Genomic DNA, 27,988 nt, shown 5'->3' with positions numbered 1-27,988 from the left:
TCTTTCCATCTTAGGAGTAAGCTTTCAGCGCCAGGATACCTGTCAGGTGACAGTTGCGCTCTACAAGTGTTTTAAATAAATAAATAAAATAAATAAATAGTTATACCTTAAAGTTTTAATTCATACACCAACTTGACTTTTTAGTATCACTTTATTTATTCCTTAGCTATGGACTGCTTATACCATTTTATATTATCTCGCTTATACCATATAAAATAATATTATTTACAAGAACAGTTACAACATCACAAATCAGATCTGTTGTGAGAACACAGTGCATGGCAGAGTGGCGAGTTAACTTAATGTAGTGTGGTGAGCGAGTTTTTAAAATTAAAAAATGTCAGTACTTTAACTTTAGATTGTACGTGAAGAATAAATGATGTTATATTCATTTAATGGAGGTGCATAAATAAATTATAGTAGAACTATAACTTAAGGATTTCTAATGTAAGTGTATTTTAAATTTAGTGAGTATAGAAAGAATGAGTAAAGATTTCCTAACTATGACAAAGGTTTAACCTTAGTTTTTTTCATTTAATTTTAATGGTCGTTTGTTTATTTTTTAATAAAACGCTTTTGAAATTTCAGAGTTTAATGTAACTGAGGGGGTTGGTCTTGACCCCCTGGGGGGCCGTTTTTGTTACCGGCCCCTGTAACAAAATCGGACGAAACCAGCCCTGGCAAACAGCTCGGCCGCACCTCCAACCCCCTGGGGTGCCAGCCGAGCACTTTGCCAGGGCTGGTTTTGGTTCCCAGTCCGGCCTTGCATTGGAGTGTAGTAGAGTGTAGTGGCACAGATTAGAAAAACGCACAATGGAGTGACAAACAGTGGAGCAGTGTAGAGTGGAATAGTGTAGAGTGCAATGGGGAGAGTGGTGTTTCGTACAGTGGAAAACCATAGACTGGTGAAGCATAGAGGGGACTAGCATAGAATACTATATATCAGAATGGTGTACAGTGGAGGGGTAGAGAGTGGAGAGGCATAGAGTGGAAAGGAGTGGAGTGGAGTGCAGTGGAGCTGCTTTCAGTGAAATCATGTAGAGTGGATTGGCTTGCAGTGTAGTGATGTACAGAGCAGTGGCGTACAGTGGGTATGTTCAAGTGGAGTGGGTATAGCTGAATAGCATAGAATGGATTGGCATGGAGTGGAGTGGCATAGAATGGAGTGGAATGCCCTAGAGTGGAATGGCATTTAGTGGAGTGACGTACAGTGTAGTGAAGTACAGTGAAGTAGCATAGAGCGGAGTCAAGTAAAGTAGAGTTGCGTGCACTGGAGCAGCATACAAGAGAATAGTGTACACTAGGGTGGGGTAGAGTGGAATGGCATACAGTGGAATAGCGTACAATAGAGTGGTGTAGAGCGGAGTGCTGTACAGTATAGTGGCGTACAGTGGGGTGTTGTAGAATGGAGTACCATAGAGTGGAGTGTTTAGAATGTTGCATGGTAGAGTGTATTGGGGTAAACTGTAGTAGAGTGCAGTGTAATAGAGCAGAGTGGCGTGGCGTACAGTGTAATAGAGTGGAGTGGTGTAGAGTGGAGTGCAATACAGTGGGGTAGCGTACAGTTGAGTGATATAGAGTGCAATATCATAGAGTATTACTGGCATACAGTGCCGTGACATAGGGTGGAGTGGCATGTAGTTGAATAGCGTACTGCAGAGTGACATAGAATGGAGTGTCGTATAGTAGAATAGGGTAGAGTGGATAGGCGTAGAGTGGCGTACAATGCAGTGGCACAGAATGGAATGATGTACAGTGTAATAGCGTACAGTGGATTGTCGTAGAGTGGAGTGGCATATAGTAGAGTATCATACAGTGCACGGGTGTAGAGCGGAGTGGCAAAGAGTGGGGTGGAGAATCATGAAGTGGCGTAGAGTGGAGTGGGGTAGAGTACAGTAGCATAGGGAGGAAAAGCATAAAGTGGAGTATTGTACAGTGGAGCTGCATACAGTAGAATAGTGTAGAGTGTGTTGGCGTACAATGTAGTGGCATACAACTAATCCCGAAAGCAATTTGGCAGGAGTCTACTATCACTTCATCCGCACTGTGGGACCGTCAACTACTATTTTTAAACGTTTGGATCCTTTCGTTTACAATATTTAGATCACCCTGGCCGGAGTCTACTATTACTTTACCCTTACTGTGGGACCGTCTACTATTATTTTTATACATTCGGATCCTTTCGCTTTAAATTTTTTGCCCTGATGAAGTTCCTTTAAAAGGAACTAAACGCATTGGCTTTTGTCCTGTCATCTGTTATACAAAGAAGAATAAAAGATACTGACACAACTATATCTAACCGAGTGTGATTTCATTTTTGTTTCTCCCTCCGTTTTACTTCTATTTAAAGATGGCTACCTGCTATGTTGTTTATTATTATATTTCAAAGTAATGTATTACTCTTTATCTCCTAGCTGGTATTTTCCTTTTTTCTTGTTGCATTTATCTCATATGAATTGTTTTTTTCTTATCTATCTTTGATTTTTGATTCTCGTTCTCATATGTTTCATTTATTCTTTCTGTATCAATTTCATGCATTCGTGTATTTAAATTGTTTATATGACTTTTTTTCAAAAATTTCAATAAAGCTTATTTTGAACTTAAAAGATGGCTACCTGCTGATACAGGAGAAGGTAGCAGTGAGAAGATGAGTGAAATAGGGGAAAGAAGATGGGAGGACTATTAGTTAGTAAAGAGAGTAGGGTGCAAAGGAGAGTTGAGTTGGTAGGCACAGAGGAGAGGTAGAGAAAATAGTCCTCCATGCCCTGTAATGCCAGAGTGTGACATCATCACTGCAATGAAACAACTCGTCCAAACAAAATATGACAAGACTAAAATGCTCCTTGGACACAACGCTACATAAGAATGGGAAGGAAAGCCATTGAATCTGGAATTGAGGACTGAGATAGACTAAAACCCCATTGAATGACCATAAAGAGCAGACACAAATGCTCTAAGTCTATAGTGGATGCAATAAGTGTGTTTGCCAACAGACAACTAAAACTTCTATAGACGAGACCTACAGAAAAGGGGAAGTAAAATAAAGCAGGTGACGTAAAAAGAGTGCAACAGAGGTAGTTAATTTGCAGTGTCCAAAAACCAAATAAAGACTAAGGGCTAGATGTAGTGAAATCTTATTTACCGATTCATAAATACCGAATTTTACTGATTCGGTATTTATGAATCTGTAAATAAGATGTAGGTAAAAATCCGGTAATTTTTACCGAATCGGTAGGATTCGCTATTTACCGATTCGGTAATTACCGAATCGGTATTTGCCATTGATTCCTATGAGCCTTGAAGCCCATAGGAATCAATAGCAAATACTGATTCGATAATTAACAAATCGGTAAAAATACTGAATTGCCAAGGGGGACAAATTCTAAAGGCCCTGTAGCACTGTTTAAAGTGCTACCTAGATAAGAAATTACTGATTCGGTAATTTTACCGATCGATAATTTTACAGAATCTGTAAAATTTACTGAATCAGTAAATTTACCGATTCGGTAATTTTACCGATTCTGTAAAATTACCGATTCGGTAAATTTACTGAATCTGTATGTTTTTGCTACCCCTACATACCAATGTCCAAATACCGGTCCGAAACGGCCGAAAATTGGTATATTCGGCCGTTTCCGACCGGTATTTGGACACCTACATCTGGCCCTATGTGAAGTAAAAATAATGGGAAATAAGAAAGTTGAAGTAAGACTATTGGGAAAAGAACTTTTCAAAAAAAGATGCAACCACCACTTTGGGCCCTATTACAATGTTGTGAGGACTTTCGTCTGCCCGACATCATATCAGTTTGGAACCGGCCAACGTTAGGTCAGTGGTTCCGACCTCGGTATTATGATGTGAAACATCCATTGTTCAATGGAAGCTTGTGTGTCGGACGGAAAAGGCCCGAAGCACAAGCTTCCACTGAACAATGGATGTTTGTGAACATCCCTGCACTGTGTGGCAGGCACCATGCAGTGCCCGCCACACAGTGCCGGGATGTTTAGGGAGGCTCCATAGGTGCGCCGCAGCCCCCATTGCAGAGGGCCAAGGGGGAAGGGGGCCCTGCAAGGTGCTCCGATGACACTTTTCGACAGCCTTTTAATGTCTGAAAGGCCGAGATGAAATGGATGTCAGAAAGTGCCATCATAATACCAATAGCGGAGCCGAGCCTTGCTCGGCCGCCATTCAAGGGATTATGCTGGCTTCCGATGCTCCGATGGGCTCCTTGAGCCTGTCGAACCCATGTCAGAATCCCTCATAGTGTTTACATTTCGACCTCTGTCATCCTAATATGGCAGTCCGAATTAAAACTACGACGTCAGGAGGAAAGCTTCTGACTGCTGGCCGAAGACTTTCCTTCGACATTGCAATCGGGCCAATAGTCTCAAAAGTTCGAAATACATAATAGAGGAAGAGCCTCTCACTGCACACCAAAATACTAAAACATTCTGCCCACCTCTGAGACAACAAGCGAACCACCTTCTATTTAGGAACCATCTGAATGCTTGACCATTCCCTCACCTTAACTCCTATTTATTTGTATCTTGCTGCTATAATCCACCAAGGAGCAGGAGACTCCCGAGGTCTCTGTGCACGCGACAAGTCTATATTCATTCATCTACTCAACTCCTCCGAGGTCTTCTATTGTGAAAATGCACTTTGCCAGACAGGACACACTGTTCTCTCCATAGGCTGAGTTCTCTCTACCTAACTATTCAACAGCATCAACATCAGCACAATAATTGACAACCCCCATCATAAGCATTGTCCACAGCTCCTCTTTTTGAAGATCCTTCCCCATTGCTCTCAAGATTTTGAACCACAAACAAGGCATGTGGCTGGCACCAATACCCAATGCGGTTACCGATACTTATGTTTTATCAGCAGACTTAGATCCAGAGCAAGAGAGAGAGAAAGGGAGAAAAGAGAGGGAGAGAAGGAGGATTGAGAAAGACGGAAAAACAGTGAGAAATCAAGTATGAAACTTCATAGTAGGATATGGAAGAGTGAGAGAAACAGACAGGAAGTGTAGCGTGGAAGAGGAAAGAAACATGAGGGGGAGCCTTTGTATTTGGAAACTGGACATTCAGTGGCACCAATGGTTGGCTTCTAAGAAATTATGTAGGCCACACATTTATGTTTCTTTTTTAATCCCATGGGCGCGGCCGCGATTCTGCTCCTGAGCGGCACATTCCGATCGCGGGTGCGGTCATGACGGCCGGGAGCTGTCATCAGCACACGAGCACTATGTGCCATGACGGCTCCCGGCCGTCATCAACATGGAAGGGGTTAACTAAGCAATGCCTCAAGGGAAACAACACTTACAACGCAACTTTTACAACGGACTAACTTTACAACAAAACTTTTACAACGCAACATCCATTACAACGCATGCCATTACAACGCAACCATTACAAAGCATGTCACTACAACGCATACCACTACAACGCATGTCATTACAACGCAGTCATTACAACGCATACCTACACTATCCAATACTTACCCTACTGTTGCACCCCCTGGAGTTATAATAGTAATTTTTACCCCTACACTATCCAACACTTACCCTACTGTTGCACCCCCCTGGAGTTAGAATAGTAATTTTTACCCCAAAACTATCCAATACTACCATACATGCAATGTAATGCTATGCGTTGTAAATGTAGTATACGTTGTGGTGGAATGCGTTGTAAAGGTAGTTTCAAAGAATTCGTTGTATGGCATGCATTGTAATGGAATGCGTTGTAATGGGTGTTGCGGTGTAAAAAATGTGTTGTAAAGGTATACGTTGTAAAAGTATGCGTTGTAACGACATACATCCATGCCTCAACAGCATCAGAGCACTTTGAGTGGCAGTCTGTTATTGTTGGTTTTTGGGGCTTCCCCCCTCCCTGTTTTTTAGGTGCATGATCAGTGCTCGACTGAGCGAAGGACCGCCTGACAGACACTCATCATGTCAAATTCAGTCACCCAGGTGTTTTACATGTGCTAATGTGCAGGTGCCATGCAGCAAGGCTTGCTTGGCTGCAGATCTCACATCCATGAGAGCAGTGACATATTCAGACTGGCAAAGCCCTGTGAGGATGCTTCCCCTGCTGATGAGGGGACGGTCACTGATACAATCAGCACTAGATACTTTCGGGTTTAGCTCTAAGATGCCCAGGGCTGACTGTCAATCAGTGAAGCCTCATACTGACCTTCCCTAACTGATCACAGAGCGGGGTGGGACCATCAAGTCTCACTTATTCCACCTCACTTTCTGATGAGTTAGGAAAGGTCCTCCTTTCATTGGCTGATGCTTGACAAGGCTGGCCAATGGTAGCAGCGGAATCTTGCAGTTTCTGCTGCCGAAGCCTCCTGCATCCTCCCAGGGGGGCATGCTTCTGCCTCCTGCAATTCCTTGGTGCTGTCTTCTACACGGAGCCCGGATCATATGTCCTGACAGGTAAGTAGTTTATTGACTGTTGAGGTGCATATGTGCACGTATGAGTATGGTCCTGTGGAAGGCTGTTGCTGAAACACGTCAGCCATACCTACAAACCTTTTCGCGATGCGCAAGTATGTATGAATTCATGTATGAATATTCCCCTGTGTGTGCTTGTGAACGGTGGGGTGTAAGTGTGTGTATGTGAGTGCTTGTGAATGGGCGGGTGTGAGTATATGTGTGCATGCATGTGTGCTTGTAAATGGGTGGGTGTGAGAGTATGGGAGTATGTGTGCATGCATGTGTGCTTGTGAATGGGGGGGGTGAAAGCATTTATTAACCTGCAAATAAATGGTGCCCGTTTTTTTAGGCCTCCGTGCACAGCTCCAGATCCACCAAGACACCCCACCTGCTGGCATCAGTGCGGCCCTCGGACACACCACGGACCATACTTTTGGCCCCTGGGCAAATGTTTGCGAGTACCATTTTTTTTTATATGGAATCCATAGGCACAGATGCATATCCTGACAATAAACATTTTAAAGCTTTAGGGTAAAAGAAGCTAGAGGGAAGGGTGAGAGGGTCGACTGAACTAGGAGTGTGCAGAAGAAACAGCATCAAAACAGTGAGCCAAATGAAACGAAAAGTGATTCCATTTGTATTGCATATCCTCAAAGTGGCTCCACCATCACTGTGCAAGCCCCCGCGAGGTCAGGCATAGCTGGGGTCTGCCACTTTAAGGTTGGCGGGGGTCAATCGCTCGCAGCGGGGGCTCCGCTTGGGGGCGCGGATCTCACAAACTCACATTTTTCTTATAAATCATTAATCGTTCCTCTTGTTGCGGAAACACATTAGTGTTTATGACATGATGCCCTCGCTCCCCATGGCATAAACAACATATGAAGTGAAGTATTAACTGACAAAACGCATTAGCTTCACAGCGGGAGCCTGGCAGGGGGCCCCTCCCCCCTCCGCTCGGGGAATCAGCTTCCTGTGCAGTGATGGCTGCTCCTGAGTCTGTCTGCTCTTTCTATTGAGAGGGCGCTTCCTGGTGGGTGTCAGTTGGAATCTGGGCGCTGCAATGTTCTGTTTTTATTTATTTATTTAATGCGATTTTCTATAGCGCGAACATTACCCGAAGGTGTCAGAGCGCTTCACCTAAGAACCAGTTGCCATACATAAGGATTTAGGATTACATGAGTTACATAAAAGATACAAACAGAAACAATTGCAAATGTACAAGTTGTAGAGTCACACAAGGAAGAGATACAAACAGAGAAAAAAATGCAAATGTAGAAGTTGTAAAGTCACTGTCGTGATAGGGGTGTCCGACACGGGTCCAGCTCTACCCTGCGGGGAGGACTTTAAGCTCCCAAAAGTGTACTTAGTCCTACAGTGAAACTTTAACTGGTCCGACCAGCTTTTCCGACTTGAACCCTGCTCCATCGTGGTTGACCTGTAATCAGAACTAGAGTTCTGAGTGTCACTTTGTTTTTTCTTGCTTGTATACTTTAATAAATCATATCTCTGGTCCCCCTTATTAGATTTTCTTCATCTTGATGTCTTTTTCCTTCTTTATTTTTCCGGTGTTTATTTTGTGTCTGGAAATGATCTTGGTTATTCCCTGAACTTTAAATTGTTGGCAGTGCTTGAATGTGAGACATTTCTCTGGGGAATGGCATGCTTCTGGAGCAATCCTAGCTTGAGCACAGATTTGAACTGTGTTTTGACCTAACCAGGTTGTGTTTATTCAGTTTGTTGGGGGTACCCCTCCTCTCAAATAAATAACCCAAATAGTGTCAACTAGTTTCCTTTATTGTAGGTCGGATGTGGTTGCTAGGTATATGAGAGGTTGTGTTGTCGCCATCTTGGAGGCACGTGTAACACGCGTGAGGAGGTAGTGCACTTTGAAGATGTGCATTTTTGTTTGTTTCCCTAAGTACAGCAAGTGCCTAAAATCAGCATGAGTGAATTGATTGTAAAGAATGCAAACTAAAGGACACATGTTCACTCTTAGATTACAGATGTTGCAATAGGTTTGACACTCGTACTGTAACAACTTTTTGCTTTGCAAAGATAACTTATGGGACACGCTTCCAAGTAAGGTGCACATATTATATATACCATTCTGTGTAAATACACAGTGATGCAACGGAAAATGATGCCCCCCCCTGCAGAATGTGATGAGGGGCCTGTGTATCCCATATCTCACAGATAATCACTAACCTGGGGTGAGTGTGGGCCCCTTGAATGGTTTGGGGGCCAGTGAAGTGTTAGAGGCCCTCTGCCCTGCAGGGGCATCAGGGCCCCGTGTTATGGCCCTGTAAATACATTCGTTTTAATGTATTTTTCTCCTGGAAAAGCAAAATCATATTCGTGCAACTCTTTTACATTTATTAAGATTTTGTGATTGAATCTGTCTGACACTTTAAAAAGTGACATGCTAAAACGTATATTCCCTTTCAGCAGATGGGTCTATTTTAGTGCCATGTTGCAACATTAATTAGATCTTTTAAAAAATATTGTATTTGTTCATATTACCCCATTGCAAGTATTGTTTATAAAAATACATTTTATTGGGTTTTAACAATATATCCGGGCTAAGCCGACAAGTATTTTTAGATTGTGAGTTTGTTGGACCTGATACTCCTCAGGTAGTGTTTCCTTAAACCTTTAGCTTTTTCCTCCTGAGTTTTGCAGGTACTCTTGTGTGACCTTGGAGCTCTTGTGTGGCCTTAGAGCTCTTGGCACTTTCCCACTGTAAGTGCAGTGTGAAAGTGCACGCACACTTCCTACTCATGTTATGAAGTGGTTCTAAACATGGGCAGGTCTGGCATTGCAGACCTGCCTGCACGTACATGCACCCAGTGTGATTGTAGACCAGTGCCCAGCCTGCCATGGCAGGCCGAGGTGCGCACTTGCACAGATTGTGCTTTTAAACATGTGTCCAATCTGCCACTGCAGTCTGCAGGCCTCTGATGGCGCCATTGCATGTGTGCTCAGTCTGTCCTCTCACAACCACTGGCCATCCTGAAGGAGCCTCTCACTTCCACTCAGAGTGGAGGGTGAAGGGCCCGGAAGGTACACATGCGTGTGCCCTGCCCAGGTAGAAGGGAATATCCATATGCGTTTCCCTACCTATGAGGCTTGCTCTTCCCATAGGATAGAATGCGGAAGTGGTTGACAGTACTTCAAGCTGCAATAGTGGATTGCAGGGGTGCAGCCTCATGATGTTTTTATCAATGGATTCACAATGCCAAACCCTTCCCAGTGGGACAGGTGGACTTGGTATAACTCTCTTAGAAATGCCACTTGTATAAATGTAGACATTTTTATGGTCTAAACTCTTTATGTGCCATGGTGCTTGGTGCCGGTCAACAGCAGAGGCCGGGGGAGCAGATCTGAGCACTCCCCGACGACAGCCGTAAACCAATGGGCATGCAACTGGAACGACCAACCTCTGTCATTTGGGGGCCTGGCGGAATAGATGGGAGGAAGGGGTGATGACATTTAGCCTCTGGAGCCAGATCATGGCCCCCATAAAGATAGAGATCAGCATTCCACGTCCTCATGGCAGAGAGGATGGTAATTTAGGTAACACATCCATGGTTCAAAGGAATACCCTTTGAACCCCCCCAACTTCAAAGGCCCACTGCAGTATAACTATTGATGCCACCCTCTTGCAAGGGAGAGATCCACTTGTGGGGATGCATGATCGGAGAACCTGGACTGCATTGGCGCACTGCAAGAGGAAATCTGTTGTGCGCAAGGAGGATTACTGCAATTGGAAAGGATCGCCTGGCCTTTCTGAATAGTGGCTGACCTGGGCCGACTACCTGCTTAAGTGTGGCACCCTGAACTGGGCTCCCCAAGAGTCCGTTGGCTGACCCCCGGTTCTTTTAGAGATCTCAGTGACATCAAAGATCTCCTATGAGGCACCCGCATCATCTACCGGTGACATCTCGAGAGCGGTGCCCTCTAAGTGCCCACATCACCTGCTCAATTCCAACGGAAATTGCGGCGTAAGCTTGGAACTAAGAATAGTGCCTGGAAACCGAAGTGCCTAGTGCAGAGCCTCCGAAATCCTGTCCACATCTAAGGCAAGAAACCCTTATACTGTGGGGACTTAGGAACACATAAGCGTCTTGTTGTTGGAGAGCGGATTCGCCTGTTGCGGGATCAAAAGTGGTACCCTTTATTGATCATGCCGCATATCTCTCATGCAACATGTCGGTTGCATGCTCATTGTTTGCAGTGTCCAATTCACCGGGTGTGACCCACGGAGGTGGGGGTGTACCAGTTGCATTATCTCATTCTACCCTGTGAGATATTGTTGAACTAGCACCTGTGTGCATGACCGGAATCATCTGATGGAACCTACATCAATATGCACCAGACAGAGTGCCTCATTTCCAGGGAGGTACGGAATTTGCAACTCTTCATTGTGTGACCTGAAGTGTCCTGTGCGACTCATCTCATTGCAAACCAGACCTTGTGCCTGGATTGCCTGGGTACAATCCTGATCAACGTGTACCGTATGGGGTGCGTCCTCAAGCTGAGGGGTTCCCCTGTGTTATTCCCCATTCACCTCTTGTTCCCTTTCTGGCCTCATCACGGTGGACCAACTGCCCTCTCCTCTCCTGGCCCCTCTTGATGACTTATTGGTGCCAGGTGGGAGTGAGAGTGAGTGACTAGGTTGGAGGGATGCCTCCGATAAAGTTCCGGAGCAGGTCAAAAGACTGCATGACACCCCTGTGCTTAGCAGAACTGGGCTGGTGCCAGAAGGTCCAGATGGACCCCTGTTTGTAACCAGTTATTGCCCACAGCACACTTCTGCTTTGCAACCTGTTGGTGAACCTCCAGAGTGGTGCCCAAACCCCAATGTTTAGGTCTTTCTCTTGTTTATTCATGCTACGTCTACCCACCTGCTTTCCGGGGATCCAGACTAAGTGTGACCTCGGCTAGGTGCGGCCTAGTATCTAGAGGGAGGGCCTGGGGATTTTCCGTCTAGGGAATATGGGGCAGTAGGGGTACAGGGGTGGAGAGAGACTTGGAGCCATAGGGCAGGGTATATCCATTGACCTGCTGGGTGTCAGTAACAACTCATGGTGGGTGTTTTGTTCGTATGTGTGCAAGATTGTCCCGTACGGACCGGGTCGGTACCTGCCGCACCATGTAGCGGTGCAAATTGAGTGTGTGTGAGGCACAGTCTGTGGACTGCCTGTAATTCCCGACACTGGCGGGCTGTGTTGGTTTATACGTTGATTTCTTGCCAAAAGAACTGTACGTGGAGAAGTGTGGCTCAATGGTTAGAGCGGCAGACCCTGATGCAGAGGTCTAGGCCGGGACTAGAATTCAATTCCCCGCCTCGGCGGGTCTTGGGCTCAAAATTCCACAGACCTGACAATTCTCGCCTCGGTGCCTATTCCAATCATGGAGTTCCACTCTGCAACTCTGGGCAATAGCTTGCTTAATCTCCACAACGGCCCCCACAACGCTAAGGATGCCTGGCCCTTGGGGGTGCTCAGGAGTGGAGACATCACAGGGAAAGCCAGGATGGGTTCCACAGCGGTATTCGTACAAGCGCCTTGAGACCCTTGCGGGTGAGTAGTGCGCTATACAAGTATCAATTTACATTTACGTTTAACAATGGTTTTACCGGTGTGGCCTCCAGCCCGCAATGCTGCTAAAAAGTGTTATAATTTCTTGCATGCACATATTTCTGATGATGTAGCCCAGGGTGTACTCTATAACTGTGTGATATTGAATTATTAGAATCGGGGGTGGGCCTGGGGAATGACAATGTGTCACATTGAATGAGGGTACTGTGGAATTTAGAATAGAAATTGTCCCATGTGCGCATATTATCAGTATCTTATTAGCATGATTGGGCCTAGTTCTACTAGTAATATTGCCAAGTGTGATTTATGCCCAGTAATACATGATATTCATGTTGCATTAATTAATGTGTGTGTTAACCTCTTGCATGCTCATGACGAGCTGAGCTCGTCATGGCCCGTGGATTGCTCAGGTGCTTTGAGAATTCCCCCACTGTGCTGAATGTTCCACAGAGCCAATGCACCTGTGACGAGCTGAGCTCGTCATGAGCACAGGAGCGCCGTAGCTCATGACGAGCTCAGCTCATCATGAGCGTGCAGGCGCAGTGGGCGCCCCCCTAGCACAGCGGGGGAATAACCCCCGCAGCAAAGGGGTTAAATATAAACAATATTTACCTATGCTTTGTGTGAAGCCTCTCTTTTGTGATGTGACGTGTATTTACTGTGGTTGAGTGCTGTGCCTTGGCTTTCTGTACTGCCTCTGTGTTTAGCCTGACTGCTCAGTGCCAAGCTACCTGAGGATGAAAGCAGGTTGTACAGTGTGTGTAATCACCTGCCCTTGATGGGAGTGGATTCTGCCTGGTTAGGGCATTCCTTTAGCCAACCAGAAAGTTCTGGTGCTAACATTTGGTGGCAGTGGTGCATTAGGACTTGATTTGCACAGCATCACACGGTGAATGATTGTGCATCACAACTTCACGTAAAAAAAGTGTTCCTTTGTTTCCTAAGGTGTCCTTGAAGGGAATAGCTGGAGAGTGTTCTTCAGTAAGCTCTACTTCAACTTCTACTAGTGTGCTAACATATCTGAGGGCCTACCTGAGGTAGAGTTTGAATTGAATGAGCAGGAAACCTATACAGTGGCCCAGCTCAAGGATGTCTGTCAGGCACAGGGGGTGGCTTGCAAGGGAAGAGCCAAAAAGGTGGAGTTCCAGGAAACATTAAGGGCCAGGACAGAGGCCCATCCCGAATGAGAAGTGAATAAGGAGGGAAAAGCGGAGTATGGGAAACTGTCCGAGCAGGGTCAGGGGCACCCTTACAGACACCTGACGGAGGGGGAGGCTCCCCGATCTGGGGAGCCATTCTGAAACCGGTACCAGCATAACATCAAGGAGCCTGTCCTCCGAGGGGCTGGAGGACAGTTGGGAAGAAAGGAAGCTGAACTTAGAACTTGTCAGGGCTGCCAAGGAGCAGGCCCTAGCCTTTGCTAAATTATAAAAAGAACAGGTCTTTGCCAAATTGGATCAGGAGCAAGCACTGCCTTAAACGAGACTAGCCATGGAAGGAAAACGAATGGCCCATGAGCTTAGCTGCAGTGAGTTGGAAATTAGAGCCCTACAAATAGGGTCCAGCAATGGTAATGGTGGCAGCAGCACTGCAGTGCCTAGCAGCAAGAATAAGGGTTGAATCCCCAAGGATGTGGTACAGGATTACCAGGTAGGGGACAACATTGATAAATTGCTGGCAGCCTACAAGGTGACTTTGAAGGTACACCGGGTTTCAGAAGGGAACTGGGAGGCAGTCTATGGTGGTACATGCTCTCCGTAGGGAGGGACACCCTCCTGACAGTAGATTTGGGGGACCAGACTTGTTATCAACAACATAGAATCCGCGGGTCCCTAGAAAGAATACAGACTAGTAACAGGAGCAAACCAACAGGAAATAACAAACCAGGCAGGGACGTTCTATTTAAGAGGACGCAATCCCATCACCCACCAAAATGGCTTGCTTCATCATTTAGGATCTCCTCTTGGCTGCAACCTGGTGCAGCCAAGGAGATACACCTCCTAGCCGGTAGTCCTCCCGATTTAATACGGGTAAGGTTTTTGACATATTAATTTTCCACATATTCTCTGAGATATGTTGTAATTTACATTGATTGAAAATGTTCTTCTTAATACAGACAGCAAACCTGCATGCAATTTTGAGTCTATCTTTTATCTTTTTTCCAACAGGTGTTCACCACTTATCCCTGTAGTTCCGACCAAAAGTATTACACAGGTATAATGTTGGTTGTATCGTTCTAATTTTCCTTAAACTTTTTGTGACAGTTTTCGCTCACTTATTTTTGCAGTAGGATTAATAACTAGGTCCTGAAGAAAGCCATGATCAATCTGTGATCAAGATTGGCTGAAACATGTAGACCTTCTCAGCATTTTCACTAGCGCGCTCGCACATTTATTTAGACCGCGCTCTTACTGCTTTTAACCTTTGACACCACGGGATACATAATAAACTTTTTTCTCTTCTGGTAGTCAATTTTAAATCACTTACTTCACACACTGCATTACGCACTCTCACCACACCGTTTACATGCTCCATCGATCTTAGGAGATCTAGCCCCCGGATCACACTAAAACATCAGCAAGCTCCTCCTATACACCAGCTAGGAGTTGTAGCTCCTTCGCTGCACTGGTGCAGCCGAGAGGAGATCCCAAATTATGAAGCATGCCACCTAGGTGGGTGATGGGATTCTGTCCTCTTAAATAGGACTTCCCTTGTTTGGTATTTTCTGTTGGTTTGCTTGTGTTACTAGTCTGTATTCTTTCTAGGGACCCGTGGCTTCTAAGTTGTTGATATATATGTATTGGGGAGTTATCCGCGCAGGTCTGTAAACTTCCCTTAGACCCCTTTTCTCACCTGGTAGTACTTTGGGCCAGACTCGTTACCCATCCATGAAGACAGTGTTGATCAAAACATTTGGACTGACCCCGTAAAAATACTGACAGATGTTTAGGGCCAGCCTAAACTAGTCAGCCACAACTGGGTAGACTTGTTAGGCACTGATGTTGGGCAGTAAGGTTAAGGATTATGAGGGTTTGTACAATATGGTCTTGAGGAAGCAGCTTCTGAAGACCTGTTTTACCGACCTGCATCGAGAGCAAGCTGGTGGATTGCTGGAAGCTTGCTGGAGAAGTGGACCTCTGGGCTTGTACCAGAGTGTCCAGAAGGGGGACCAGGGTCCCCACCAAACGAAGGAGGGGGTGACAAAAAGAAGGACTGACTGAAACTCTTTGTTTATTTAGATCATAGTCTTTAAACACAATGGGAAACCACAATAAATAAATTACAATTCAATTTGGTAAAACTTCCTTACAATAAAATTCATGCTAAAAAGTACGGTATCCACAACCTTTCCCGATAGCAGCAACCTTTAACCCAAGGAAATTCAATATTATATATATTAATCTAGATAATAGATGACAATAAAATTTGTTAGAAATACATTATCAATTATAAACATATTAAAAATATGGTATCTACTTCCTTTCCACAATAGCAGCAACATTTCGACTCAGTTCAATAGTGTGTACATTAGTCTGAGATATTTTGCGTAAGCTGAATGAGGGAATATTAGAAATGAATTTTAGAAAGAGGGATAGAATTGCTAACCCCCCTTCAGTTTATCCCTTAAAAAATGTGTTATACCTTTCATAAAATTCCCCAATGCAATGGCAATGTCAAGATTTTCCATTTCTATAAGCATAACTATGTCTAGAGCACATGACTTTATTCCATATTTTAAAAAGATTGGGCGTAAAAACAATTTCCTCAAATCTAAAACTGTAAGGCAGTCTACCAATATGTGCACAATATCATTTTTAGTTCCAAGCCCACATTTACAAATTCCATCAGCATGTATCATTTCAGTCTTTGTTTTTCCCTCCATCAACCACGGGTTAATACCAATTCGTACTCTCAGTGATTTGCACCTAAGCCCATAGTTTGGCAAGGTGTCCAGGTATGGGTACCATGATTCCTTTACCCATGAGTTTTTTATACCTTGCACTGATTTTTTCGTACTCGGGTATTCCAAGTCATTTTTCCTTGAGGATTCTTGACCTTGGAGTCTGAGTGAACACTTGGTAAATTCTATCTCCAGTGAGTGCTGAATTAGTTTCACCTTTAATTTCTCCGCTATAGTCAGGAGTTTTTTTCTTGCTTCCCTAGCCCACTTTAGACTGCTACTTTGGATCTCCTCCCTGCACCATTGTGAGACCTTCTTCACACCCCCTGGGTCCGGACGTTTCCAAAATCTTAACAGCTGAGTCGAGCCTTAATGAGTTTCTGGACTGGCTTAATGAACTAGATGAATGCCTGAAGTTCACATGGAACATCAGTAGAGAGACAGCCACTTACCTTGATTTGGATATTTGTGCAGTGGGTAATCAACTGTGTACAAATGTGCATCAGAAACTCACAGATAAAACTCCCTCCTGCACCACAGGTCGTTTCATCCCCGAGCTCTTCGGGATAATTTATCCGAGGGGCAGTTCCTGCGTTACCGTAAGAACTGTAGTTCTTCTGAGAAATTTGTTGAGCAGGCAGCGGAATTGGCAGGGAAACTTGAGAACCGGTCATACCCAAAGAAAATTGATAACAGAGCGAGGAAGAGGGCGCTGGATACACCTAGAGCAGCCCTGCTGGAGAGAAATGTCATGGAGAAAGGGGATTGCCTACCGGTGGTTACGACATTTGATTCCCTGTCTACAAGAATACAGCAGATTATCAGGAAACATTGGCCTTTGCTGAGTACAAATGGTTTTGTAATGCCACCCCCCAGGTTTGCCTTTAAAAGATCCAGAAACCAACGTTATCAGTTGGTACATACCCGCCCAAGGCAGGAGCCGAAAACATCAGGGCTCCCATCAGGACATCACCCATGTGGTGGGTGTTCTGTATGTAAACTCACAGGGGCAAACAAAAGTGTTCAATTAGCAAATGGTAGAATGTGGTACTTAAACAAATTTACCAATTGTAACACAACAAATGTTATATACAGATTGACATGCCCTTGTGGGTTGCACTATATCGGATTAACAACACAGAAGATTAAGATCAGAATCCAAGAACATCTAAGCATCCTTAAGGCGGGCAAACTGACTATACGCCTGGTGGGGCACTTCCGTGAACTGAAACACCACTACAAAGACATCAAGTGGGTTGTACTAGAGAAAGTGTGGGAAAACACATACAATATTGAAAACAGACGGCCACAAAAGAGGCCCTTTGCATCTACCAGGAGCAGGTGGACCAACAGGGGTTGAGCGATGCCATTGAATGGAATAAGGTTGGAATTAACACCTAGGTGGAGTTAGCAAGTGTCTGCCAGTAGTTGTGATGTATACAGGAGTCTGACTGCGTGTAGGGGACAATGCAATGGTGGAGTCAACCTTATATTGTCATTGACTATGCAAGGAGATATTGAAACTCCATTCATTTTAATTAATTGTTAACGAATAACAGGATCTGATAGTACCAACGAGAATAAAGGTTGTCGCTGTGACAATAGTACAATATGAAAGTTGAACAATAGGATGCACATGAATGTAGGGCCTGCTTGTATTGTTTTTCCCTGCAAGACATGCAACTCACTTGCAGTTTTTAATTTGATGGGAAGTAATGGCAAGTGTGCTCTACAAGTAAGGCTTTATTGAAGGAAGCACTTTTGTGAAACAAACATATTTATGTATGTTTATACCACTCCAAGATGGCGCCCGTAGAAGTGGTCACGTGATCGGCCTGTACCGTAAGGTGAGAGGGCTTTTCTGTGCGCCCACGCTTGGGGTGTTTAAATAGTGCCGAGCACAGGTGAGTGCGGAGTGAGTAAGCCAGATGCTAACTTAAGAACGGTAAGCGGGAACAACTAGCCTGGCGGGTGGTAGTGTGTATTAGACAAAACAAATGAGGTTGCTATACGTGTTTCAGGCAACGGGTTGTGATATACGCGAACCGTTGTTGAATTGGTATATTGAAGGAGTTAGTTTCCCCATTCGAGTCTTGCGTAAGAGGACCATCGAATGCGCTGTAAATAGAATATCCTTGACTCCTTGGCTAGTGATTATGGTCTATATATATTTTACCTTTAGGCTGACAAAGTGCAACCGTAATAAGTACACTGGGATATTGTGACCGCGTACACATATCCAGGAAAGGTGGCTGCTGGTATGCAATGTGTGGGCAACCACCGGGTAAATATTCCCAATATTCCCTATTTGTGAGTCTAGAGGTGAATAAGTACACGCGTTGCTTGTAGTGATTTTTAACGTGAGTTCTGTCTAACTAAGTGTTTTGTGTTGTCTGTGTCTAATATCCCTAGGTACACTGTTGAACTTACAGTGTGGCGAGGATTGACCCCTAGCCCTGAAGAAATTGCCGGAAATTTGTTAAAAGGCAATGAAACCTGTTGGCTTCTCATAACGAACTGATGGAGTGCGACAGTAGGTCTTGATTTTAAAGTGAGCAAACACACAGCAGTGACTAAAATTGGCAGTAGTGCCAGTGACTGTTTAGCTCGTTTTTACTTTGTAGAAGCAAGAAAAACGTTCTTTCCTTGCTTTGACAGTAGGGGGTCAGGGTTGATAGGCCCACAAACATCTTTCGGGGTGCATATTTTTTCACACTTTCACTTCAATTCATTTGTGCACATTTTTTCACATTTTTTTCTTTTGGTTGTGGAGGTTGCCAATGATGATAATCAGAGCACACTGATGAGAACCTATCAGTAGCTCCCATGGTGGAGTTTCCGTGAGGTGCCTTCACTTCCTTCACACATTTTTTGTTGGCTATGATGTGCAAACATTTTGGGTGTGAGAAACGTACACAACTTAATTTTTACAGGAGATAGACATACGTGAGAATACTTTTAAGTAAGGAATAGGAGCACCCAGTGTGTGCAGCATTCATTGTCTAGGACCTAAGCAGTTGAACCAAGATTAGGTTTTGGATACGCTCATGATGTTTATCCCGACTTATAGCAGGTTTTGTTCATGATTATAGAGTTTTGAGTGGAGGGCGACCTGTGTTATTTCCCTTTTTGTGAAGGATGATCAGAGGCCTACCAGAGGCCCTGAGGAAAAAGTGAGACATCATCTTACCATGCATGTTGTTTGCCTGCAGGTAGGTCCCTCAGAAGGGAGTGGGGTTGCCCCTTCAAACTCCTATTCGGTCACCCGGTCTGGGGACCACTGAGTTTGGTCAAGGAGTGCTGGGAGCAGTCTTCCGAGAGAATTACCTAGGAAGTTGCAAGCTATGTGCTGGCCTCTGGAGCCAAATGGGCAGGCTGTGGAAGCCAGCCACTCACAACTTAGAAGCCAGCCAAAATGTCATTAAGGAGTGGTATGATAGGAATATCCTTCTTCTGGAGTTGACACCTGGACAAAAAGTGTGGGTGGTGGAGTCGGGGGCCCTCCAGGACCAATGGAAAGGGCCCTATAAGGTGATTTGAGAGAAAGGGGAACACCAACTTCCTGGTGGATCTCAAGACCCCCAGGAAGCCTGCAGGTACTGCACATCAGTCGCCTCAAACCACACTTTGAGAGGTCTGAGGTCACCATGCTAATGGTGGCAGATGAGGAGGCAGAAGAGGAGAATGAACCTCTTCCTGACCTCTTGGACTTTAAAGAGATAGATGGGCATGTGAAAGGAGTAAACCTGTCCCCCACCCTAACTCCTGACTAGCCGAGGGACTGCCACTCAGTGTTGGGGCAGTTTCCCTCTCTGTTCTCTCTTATGCCAGGGACTACCCACCTGTGCATGATGTGGACACAGGCGCCAATTCCCTGTCAGGAGCAAATCTTTCAGGTTGTCTGAGAAGGTGAGGTCTAGCATCAGGGCGAATGTGTCTAAAATGCTAGAATTGGGGGGTCATCGAGCCCTCTTTCAGCCCCTGGTCCAGTTGGTGGTTCTGGTACTAAAAACCACCCTGCTGGGCACCAAAGCTGAATTAAGTTTCTTTGTGGACTATAGGGGGCTGAACTCCGTGACCCAAATGGATGCCCATCCAATTTTGCGGGCAAATGAGTTGATCGACAGGTTGGGTGCGCCCAATATTTAAGTGCCTTCGACCCCACCTCCGGATATTGGCAAATTGCCTTCACTGAGGGAGCCAAGGAGTAAACTGCTTTCTCCACTACTGAAGGGCTTTATCAGTTCCGTGCCCCGCCTTTCAGCTCAAGAATACCCCTCCACCCTCCAGAGGCTGGTGAACCAGGTCCTTGCTGGTATAGAGGCCTGCTCAGCGGTGTATCTAGATGACATTGCTGAGTCATTACCAGCTTGGAAGATCATCTCTTTCACTTCCAAGAAGTACTTCCGGCCTTGCAGCAAGCAGGCGTGACTATTAAGGCCAGTAAGTGCCAGATAGGACAAGGATCTGTGGTATACTTGGGACATCGGGTGGGCCGGGGTAAGGGGCAACCCCTCCAGGCCCAGGTGGGAGCCATCCAGGCCTTGGAGCCCCCCAAACTGTCATCAAAGCATTCTTGCGCTTGCCAGGTACTACCAGAAGTTCATCAAGGGATATGGCACCAATTTGACCCCCTTGATGAAGTTGACCTCAAATACGCAGCCCAGGACTGTAATATGGACCAAGGCCTGCCAAACGGCGCTTGACTCCCCCAAATAGGCCATTTGCACTGTGTTGTATCTTGAGTCTTCCTGCTGCTCAGCTAGAATGTGTCTTATGTGGAATGTTGGATGAATGGAATGTTAGAGGTTTGTGAATGTCAGTTGGGTGAGGGGCTGCTCAGCCCTCACCCAACTGACATTTATCTTAATAAAGTAACTTGAATAATCTAACATGAAGTATCCACCTTCCTTCCGATTACATCACACTGCTCCAGTGCTCTGGGCCCCTGAATTCTCTTGGGAGCTCATCGTTAAGACAGATGCCTCTGAACATGGTATTGAGCGTTACCGTCCCAGCTGAATGAGGGGGGCCTAGATACGTTTCCGCTGAGATAAGCGTGACTGCAACACGAACAAATGATAAAAGAAGTAACCTGGGCAAATATAAAAAAAGTTAGGAAGGGTCTTTTGTGGGAAGAAGAAACGGGGATGGGTTTGGAGAAGGGCCAGGATGTTGGCGGGTGGGAGTGGGGTAAAAGATTTTTTTTAAAGCCCTGTGATGCAGCCAGCGTTGACCGCGCCATAGCGTTTTTTTAACCTAAATACATAGTAAATACTTTGCGGTACGAGCAGCGTAGAGACACTAATTAAATGTATTTAATCTGTGCTTAGTCCATGCACTGCTGAAAGAAAAGGAAGTGACGCATGGGAAATGCTGCCCCAATCAGAAGGCAGAAAGAAGAATGACAATGTAGCAAATTAATTGTAAGTAATCTACAGAACACACGAGTCTCGCTAACTCATGCAAGCGAAGCCTAAAATGGACTACTTTGCAGATGAACTGCTCATCTCATATGTCGCTGTCCCACCCGGAACCAAAACAGGGTCAGACTCAGACCTGTGATAAGGAAACATCACAAAGAAAACTCCTCCATACCAGCAGTTCCTTCATACTGCTCCAGAATCTGAAATTGGTCTCATTCTACCCTTTTGTATACCTTGTCTGTCTTATTATGGACTAAGTACAACTTCTTTAGTACCCCTAGCTTTTTATCACTGTCTTCACTTGGAAAGTTTTTAACATTTCTTAGTATTTTAAATATTTGCTTTTGTAAAGGTTTGTATTAACAGCACAATAAAATATGACCATGACTACTCTCTCTGTCACTCACTGAAGCCTCGCACTCTGATGAACCCCTGGCTGTCGAGGGAAATCTGTCTGTCTGCTCCCACCGAAGCCGCCCAGCTTGAGCAAGAACAATCCCTATCTTCTGTCCCCTGGACTCTGGACTGGTGTCTGTCTCTGTTTGATTCTTCTGGAATCAATGCTTGTTTAACTATATAGTGCTCTGTTGCTGTCGAGTGTAAGTGTCATGACAGAAATCCGCCAAACGAATTAATAAAGGAATAAATAAAAAAATAAGTGAAGAATTAAAAAAAAACGTTAATTTTGTCTTTTGCAAAGTGTAGCACGGTGTGATGTGAAGGTCTTTCCAAAAGAGTACAGAGGGCCAAATAAAGTGACAGTAACACTCAACATCAGCCAGCAGGCCAGCTGTAGCCGCGTGCAGCCCTCATGGCCAGTGAAACTGTGCGACAGGCAAAGGGCTTCGTTTCCCAAGAGGCAAAGGTTGTGCCCCTGTTGGAAGATAAGAAGTGGCGGCCATCTTTAGAGTGGGCAAGAAGGCCCCGCCCACGCCCCTTCGAGTGTGAGGCGCAGCGTTAAGCCTTGGCAATCTTGACATTAAAAATCTGCGCCCGTCATTAAAAAAACATGCTTGATAAGCTGCTTGCCCAGCGAGCCCGGCCGGCATTTCTTCTTTTTATACAGCCCAGAACCAATGATCTATCACTGGGCTATAAATTTCAACCATTTACTGGCCAAAGCTGCTCTTGTTTTATCTCGTGTCAGCTACAATTTGATAGACTGCCGCGCCAGCAGCGGGACGCCAGCTCCCTCTGCCCGGTCCATTAATCTGCCCCTCACCCATTAATCTACGCCCCCCGCCCCATCCCTCCTTGCCCCCTCTGCAGTTATAAATTAAGGGATAGAAGGAAAACCGCTTGACAGAGTTCCGACCCCTGCTGTGTACTCCCCCCACCCCCGCCTCATCACGAGACTTACCACATCAATCAGCTGCGCGATGGACAGCCCGAATTTGACAATGACCACGTCCGTGATGTTCGGCACCGGGCGGGCCCAGCGGTTGTAGCCGGAGAAGAGGCGCTTGAAGAGGCGCTCCTCCGCGTGGGAGCGGGTCCGTTGGGCGCACGAGCCTGGGGAGGGGAGAGAAGCATAGGAGAATCAGACAGGGCATTTCCTGGTTTTGTTGTGTCTGTTTCTTGGCATAACATTGAAAGACCAACTGCCCCTAATTCCATTTAACAAGAGTTGAGGAACACACTTTGCAAAAATATACCTCAGATGTATATCAGGGAGAAATATACGAAATAAAGGACCCCCAACTGTACTGAAATGGGAAATAACTATTTAAAGGCTGCAAGTCAGTTTCTTTAATGAGATTGTGTGATTTCCCTTTGATTTGCCGTATCTTCGATAAGTACATAGGTTGGGGGGATCAGTGACAGAATACCGGAAACAGAAATATAGGGGCAAGTTTATCGAGAAGGTGAGTGCAAATAGGTAAGTATAAATGCGCTATTCTTAACTCCAGATCTACCTACCTTGCAGATATATATCGTCAAGGAACATATCTGTGGAGTTATATAGAGTAACACTTTACTTACCCATAGAAAATGGCCTACACAATATTCGTGTCCTCAATATCTTTGACCCAATATTGTGTCTTGCGATATTTGTGTTTCTGACATTTTGTCCAAATCCTGGTTGGGGTACAGTCTGACTGATAAGCCATCGGGCTCCCCTGTTCTGAACGGTCCATCATCCGGGAAGGGGTGTGGTCTACTCAATAACTTTCTTCTGGCATAGTTATCCGTGCTATCACTTGTTCTATACATACAGAGAAACACTTGTCACTTTGCACCTGATTCAGAATCCACTATTGCTCGTAAAATGGGTCGAGGTAGGTCTGTGAGGTAGGTGTGGCACGTAAAACAACATAGTAGCAATTAACGCGTTGCACTATTGCGCATGTGATGCAAGTAAGACAGCAGGGTATACACTTTCTGTGGGTTCCTCATCTAATAATGTATGGAACGTGAAACTGTTGTTGGGTTAAGATTTTTCCTGGAGAGTGCGTGACTTATTAAGGCTTCTTGAATGGCTCGACGGTGCCCCGGACATGGTGGTCCTACCGCCATGTTTGATCTGCTTGGTGTAATGGCGGGACGTGGCAGAGCATGATGTTATAGACGGGCCAGGTGGCTGACCAATGGTATAAGACGTCAAACAAACCTAATAGAACTCCTGGGTTCTTCACTTTTATGGTCGGTCTGCTTTCAGATGAACTGTGTCATGCTTTCCTTTGTGACACCAAGGCCCACTTTTAGTAACACGCTATGCCAAAACCAGCACAAAGTGTAGAATCTGGATTTAGTCCCTTCCATTGTAAAGCCTATTCTTAACGTCACACTATGCACTGTTGCACTATGATGCACAGGTGTGTTCGTGGTACAAGATGCCAGGAGTGGGCCAGCACAGGGGGGGGGAGGAACAGCACCCTATCCAAGCAAATATGAGCTCTTCTGGTCTCTCCGTTTCCAAACACTTGCCAAAGACTCTGGCCTGATTAAAATCTTGGCGGACAGGGTCACTCTGACACAATTGGGACGGATAACCCGTCCGCCTTTTTACGATTCCATCACATCCTATGGAACTTATTAAACAGTGGACGGGGTACCCGTCACATTTGTGAGGAAGTTTCCCATCCGCCAAGATAATAACCAGGCCGCAAGTCTGTGGGACAGCGGACATCTACTGGCTGACTTTGGAGCATTAGTGTCCAGTCTGCAGGACAGCGGTGAGCTGTAAGGGTCATTCCTGCACACGCACAAAACAGGAGGGTGAAGAAGGAGCTTCACACTCACACCTGTCCCACACCTGTCTCCCCTCCGACCCCACTTAATGGAACTCTGCTCTCCTGGTTTTTTGGGTCTTGACCTGAGAAAATCTACTATGTGTATATATATGTATATAGAGATAACTCTAACCACTAGTTTATGCATTAGACCTTTGTACTCTCTACCATTCCTATGTGACTCTTAGAGTATATCCATTTGTATCTCTTCCTTGAGTGACTTGCAACTTGTACGTTTGCAGTTTTTTCTGTGTGTATCACTTCCTTGTGTGACTCTACAACTTGTACATTTGCAATTTTTTTCTGTTTGTATCTTTTATGTAACTCATGTAATCTCAAGTCCTTATGTATCGCAACTGGTTCCACCTTCGAGTAATGTTCGCGCTATAGTTAAATAAATAAATAAATAAAATCCTGTCCCATTTTAGGACCAGGCAAGAATGGTCTATACATCTGGGGCTGGTGCCGTCTAACAGGAACTTCCTTGTCTTTGCCACTGTGTGAATGAGTGAGTGTTTCTTTTTGGAATGTGCATGTTTTGACAAATGGCCCAGAGTCTTGTCTAATGCATGCCTTAGATTGTTCTATGCACTGTGCAAAATGTCTTGCATTTCAAGTTTGGTGCATATCAGCCTTATTCTCATTTGCTTTTGAGCACCAGTGTTGGAAATGTTGGCACTTCGTACCTTTACCTCTGCACACATTGAATACGTGAGCAGTGGTTGCCTGTTTCTGAGCTGTGTTGTCTGCTGGGTTTACTTGAAATCAGAGAAATTCTGAATGATATGTTTGCACTTTTCCCTGTCAAATGCGTAAACAGGTGCTCAGCTGTGCACTTAGCCAGCTCTCGTGTTTAAGGTAGGACCCCCTGGGGCCGTTTGTGGCTTTTTGGTGTTTGAGTGCATACATGAACTTGAAAATCTACGAGTTAATGCATATTTTGAAAACAGCAAAGCTCGGGAAAATGAAGTCGCAATGACTACCCTGTGTTTCCCCTTGGTCTGGAGCAACGTGCTTACTTGGAGAGTTTTCGAGTTAATGTATGCTTCGAAGAGGCCAAAAAGAAGCACACAGGACCCTGTTGCACTGGTGCCAAGTAGATCATGGCATCATGATATTTGTATGCAGGGCTGGCTTTTGGCACTGGTGAGCAGGACCCTGGCCTGTGTCGCCTATATTTTGAAGGGTGCACGCAGTGGTGACCTGACCAGCTGCTTTACATTGTGTTTTTCCTGGCCACCATTGCAGTTCCTCTTCTCAAGAATGTGTATACCATCTAATTGTTTTGTTTACTTTCCTTTCTCCAACTCCTTTGTGCCTCCTCTCATGGCTTTCACTAGAGGTGGGCAAGCCACTGGAAGCTTGAGGCAGGCTGGGGCCAGAGGCCTGGGTCTGGCTCAGCTCAAGGTTACATTGGAACCTCAAGCCCAAAACGAGCCGAGTTTTTTCAGGAGGAAATGTGGCCTAGTGGCTTGAGCTGCTGACCCTGCCATATTGGGAGCGAGGTTTGAACAGGCGCGGTGCGTCCATTGGGGCGTAGGGGCGAAGCCCCACTAAGCCCCATGGACCCACCACGTCGTCACTAGAAGCCAAACACAATTATTTAAAAAAATTGCGCTATCTGCCGGCCGGGAAACCGGGAGACACCCGACCTTCCCGGAGTGCGCAAGGAGGGGGGGGGGGGGGGTGGGGGGGTGGGAGGATCGGGCTGCTGCAGCTGCGCAAGTGTATTTTTGGGCACAAACATGCCCGCGCATGCGCAGATCGTTTTCTTGTGAATTCCCCCTTAGAGAGAGGACCAGGGGGCGGGCCGCAGCCCCCGGGGTTACACAGGGCGACTGGGCGAGGAGTCATGGTGCCCCCCCAGCCAATCCTGGCGCAGGATTGGCTGGTCACTACATAGCCCTGTTACATAACCCCTGACGGATAGCACGGCCGACTTTGGTGATGGGAAACCAGGTTCGAGCCTCTTATCGAACCATAAAAATGTATACATGACTTACACTGGTGTTAAATAAATAGATATTTTAAAAAACAAATAAAAATGATGTTCCGACTAAGGTGTGAAATTGGTGTCGAATAAATACATGTTTTTAAAAACAATTAATATTAATCATGTATCATTGGTGCTGGAGTAAAAGGTTCGAGACTGGTATTAAACACTGACAAGCTGTGTGCAAGTTATAGGGTCATAAAAATACATGAATGATGGATGGATGCACGAATGGATGCAGGATGAATGATGGGTGGATGAATGGATGGGTGGATGCATGAATGAATGATGGATGCAGGATGGATGCAGGATGGGTGGATGGGTAGATGAATGCATGATGGATGCAGGATGGATGCAGGGTGGATGGATGGGTGCATGAATGAATGATGGATGCAGGATGGGTGGATGGATGATGGATGAATGATGGGTGGATGAATGGATGGGTGGATGAATGAATGATGGATGCAGGATGGGTGGATGGGTAAATGAATGAATGATGGATGCAGGGTGGATGGATGGGTGCATGAATGAATGATGGATGCAGGATGGGTGGATGGATGGATGATGGATGAATGATGGGTGGATGAATGGATGGGTGGATGCATGAATGAATGATGGATGCATGATGGATGCAGGATGGGTGGATGAATGAATGATGGATGCAGGATGGATGCAGGGTGGATGGATGGGTGCATGAATGAATGATGGATGCAGGATGGATGGATGGATGGATGGATGCATGAATGGATGCAGGAATGGATGCAGGAATGGATGATGGATGGGTGGATGGATGGGTGGATGGATGGATGCATGAATGATGGATGGATGCTGGATGGGTGGATGGATGGGTGGATGAATGAATGATGGATGCAGGATGGATGGATGGATGGGTGCATGAATGAATGATGGATGCAGGATGGATGGATGGGTGGACACATGAATGGATGCAGGATGGATGATGGATGGGTGGAAGGGTGGATGGATGGGTGGATGGATGGATGCATGAATGAATGATGGATGGATGGATGCATGAATGAATGATCGATGGATGGATGCAGGATGGATGGGTGGATGGATGGATGGGTGGATGCATGAATGAATGATGGATGCAGGATGGATGGATGGGTGAATGCATGAATGAATGATGGATGCTGGATGGATGGGTGGATGCATGAATGAATGATGGATGCAGGATGAATGCAGAATTGGTGGATGGATGGATGGGTGGGTGGGTGGATGGATGGATGGGTGGATGCATGAATGATGTATGGATGGATGCAAGGTGGTTCGGGCTCGCTCGCTCGCTGTGCTCGCTCGCTGCGGTGCAATATGCAAATTAGTTTACGCCCCACCACTTTCAAATGTCACCAGCCGCCCCTGGGTTTGA

The 27,988-nt window shown here is 45.6% G+C and overlaps 1 protein-coding gene across 1 annotated transcript in view; it reads right to left on the bottom strand.

Moving 5' to 3' along the window:
- The window catches only part of CHRNA2 (cholinergic receptor nicotinic alpha 2 subunit), a 236,509-nt gene that overhangs the window by 111,562 nt on the left and 96,959 nt on the right, over positions 1 to 27,988 (bottom strand). Inside the window, exon 2 of the mRNA XM_086948497.1 lies at positions 22,736 to 22,887. Within this exon, the coding sequence (XP_086804623.1) occupies positions 22,736 to 22,887 (152 nt within the window). The remainder of the gene's footprint in view (positions 1 to 22,735; positions 22,888 to 27,988) is intronic.

The sequence above is a fragment of the Lissotriton vulgaris genome, unplaced genomic scaffold, assembly GCF_964263255.1.
Source record: "Lissotriton vulgaris unplaced genomic scaffold, aLisVul1.2 SCAFFOLD_254, whole genome shotgun sequence".
In the NCBI taxonomy this organism is placed as follows: domain Eukaryota; kingdom Metazoa; phylum Chordata; class Amphibia; order Caudata; family Salamandridae; genus Lissotriton; species Lissotriton vulgaris.
The sequence above is the reverse complement of the archived record's forward strand: the minus strand, read 5'-3'. Positions and strand labels throughout refer to the sequence as shown.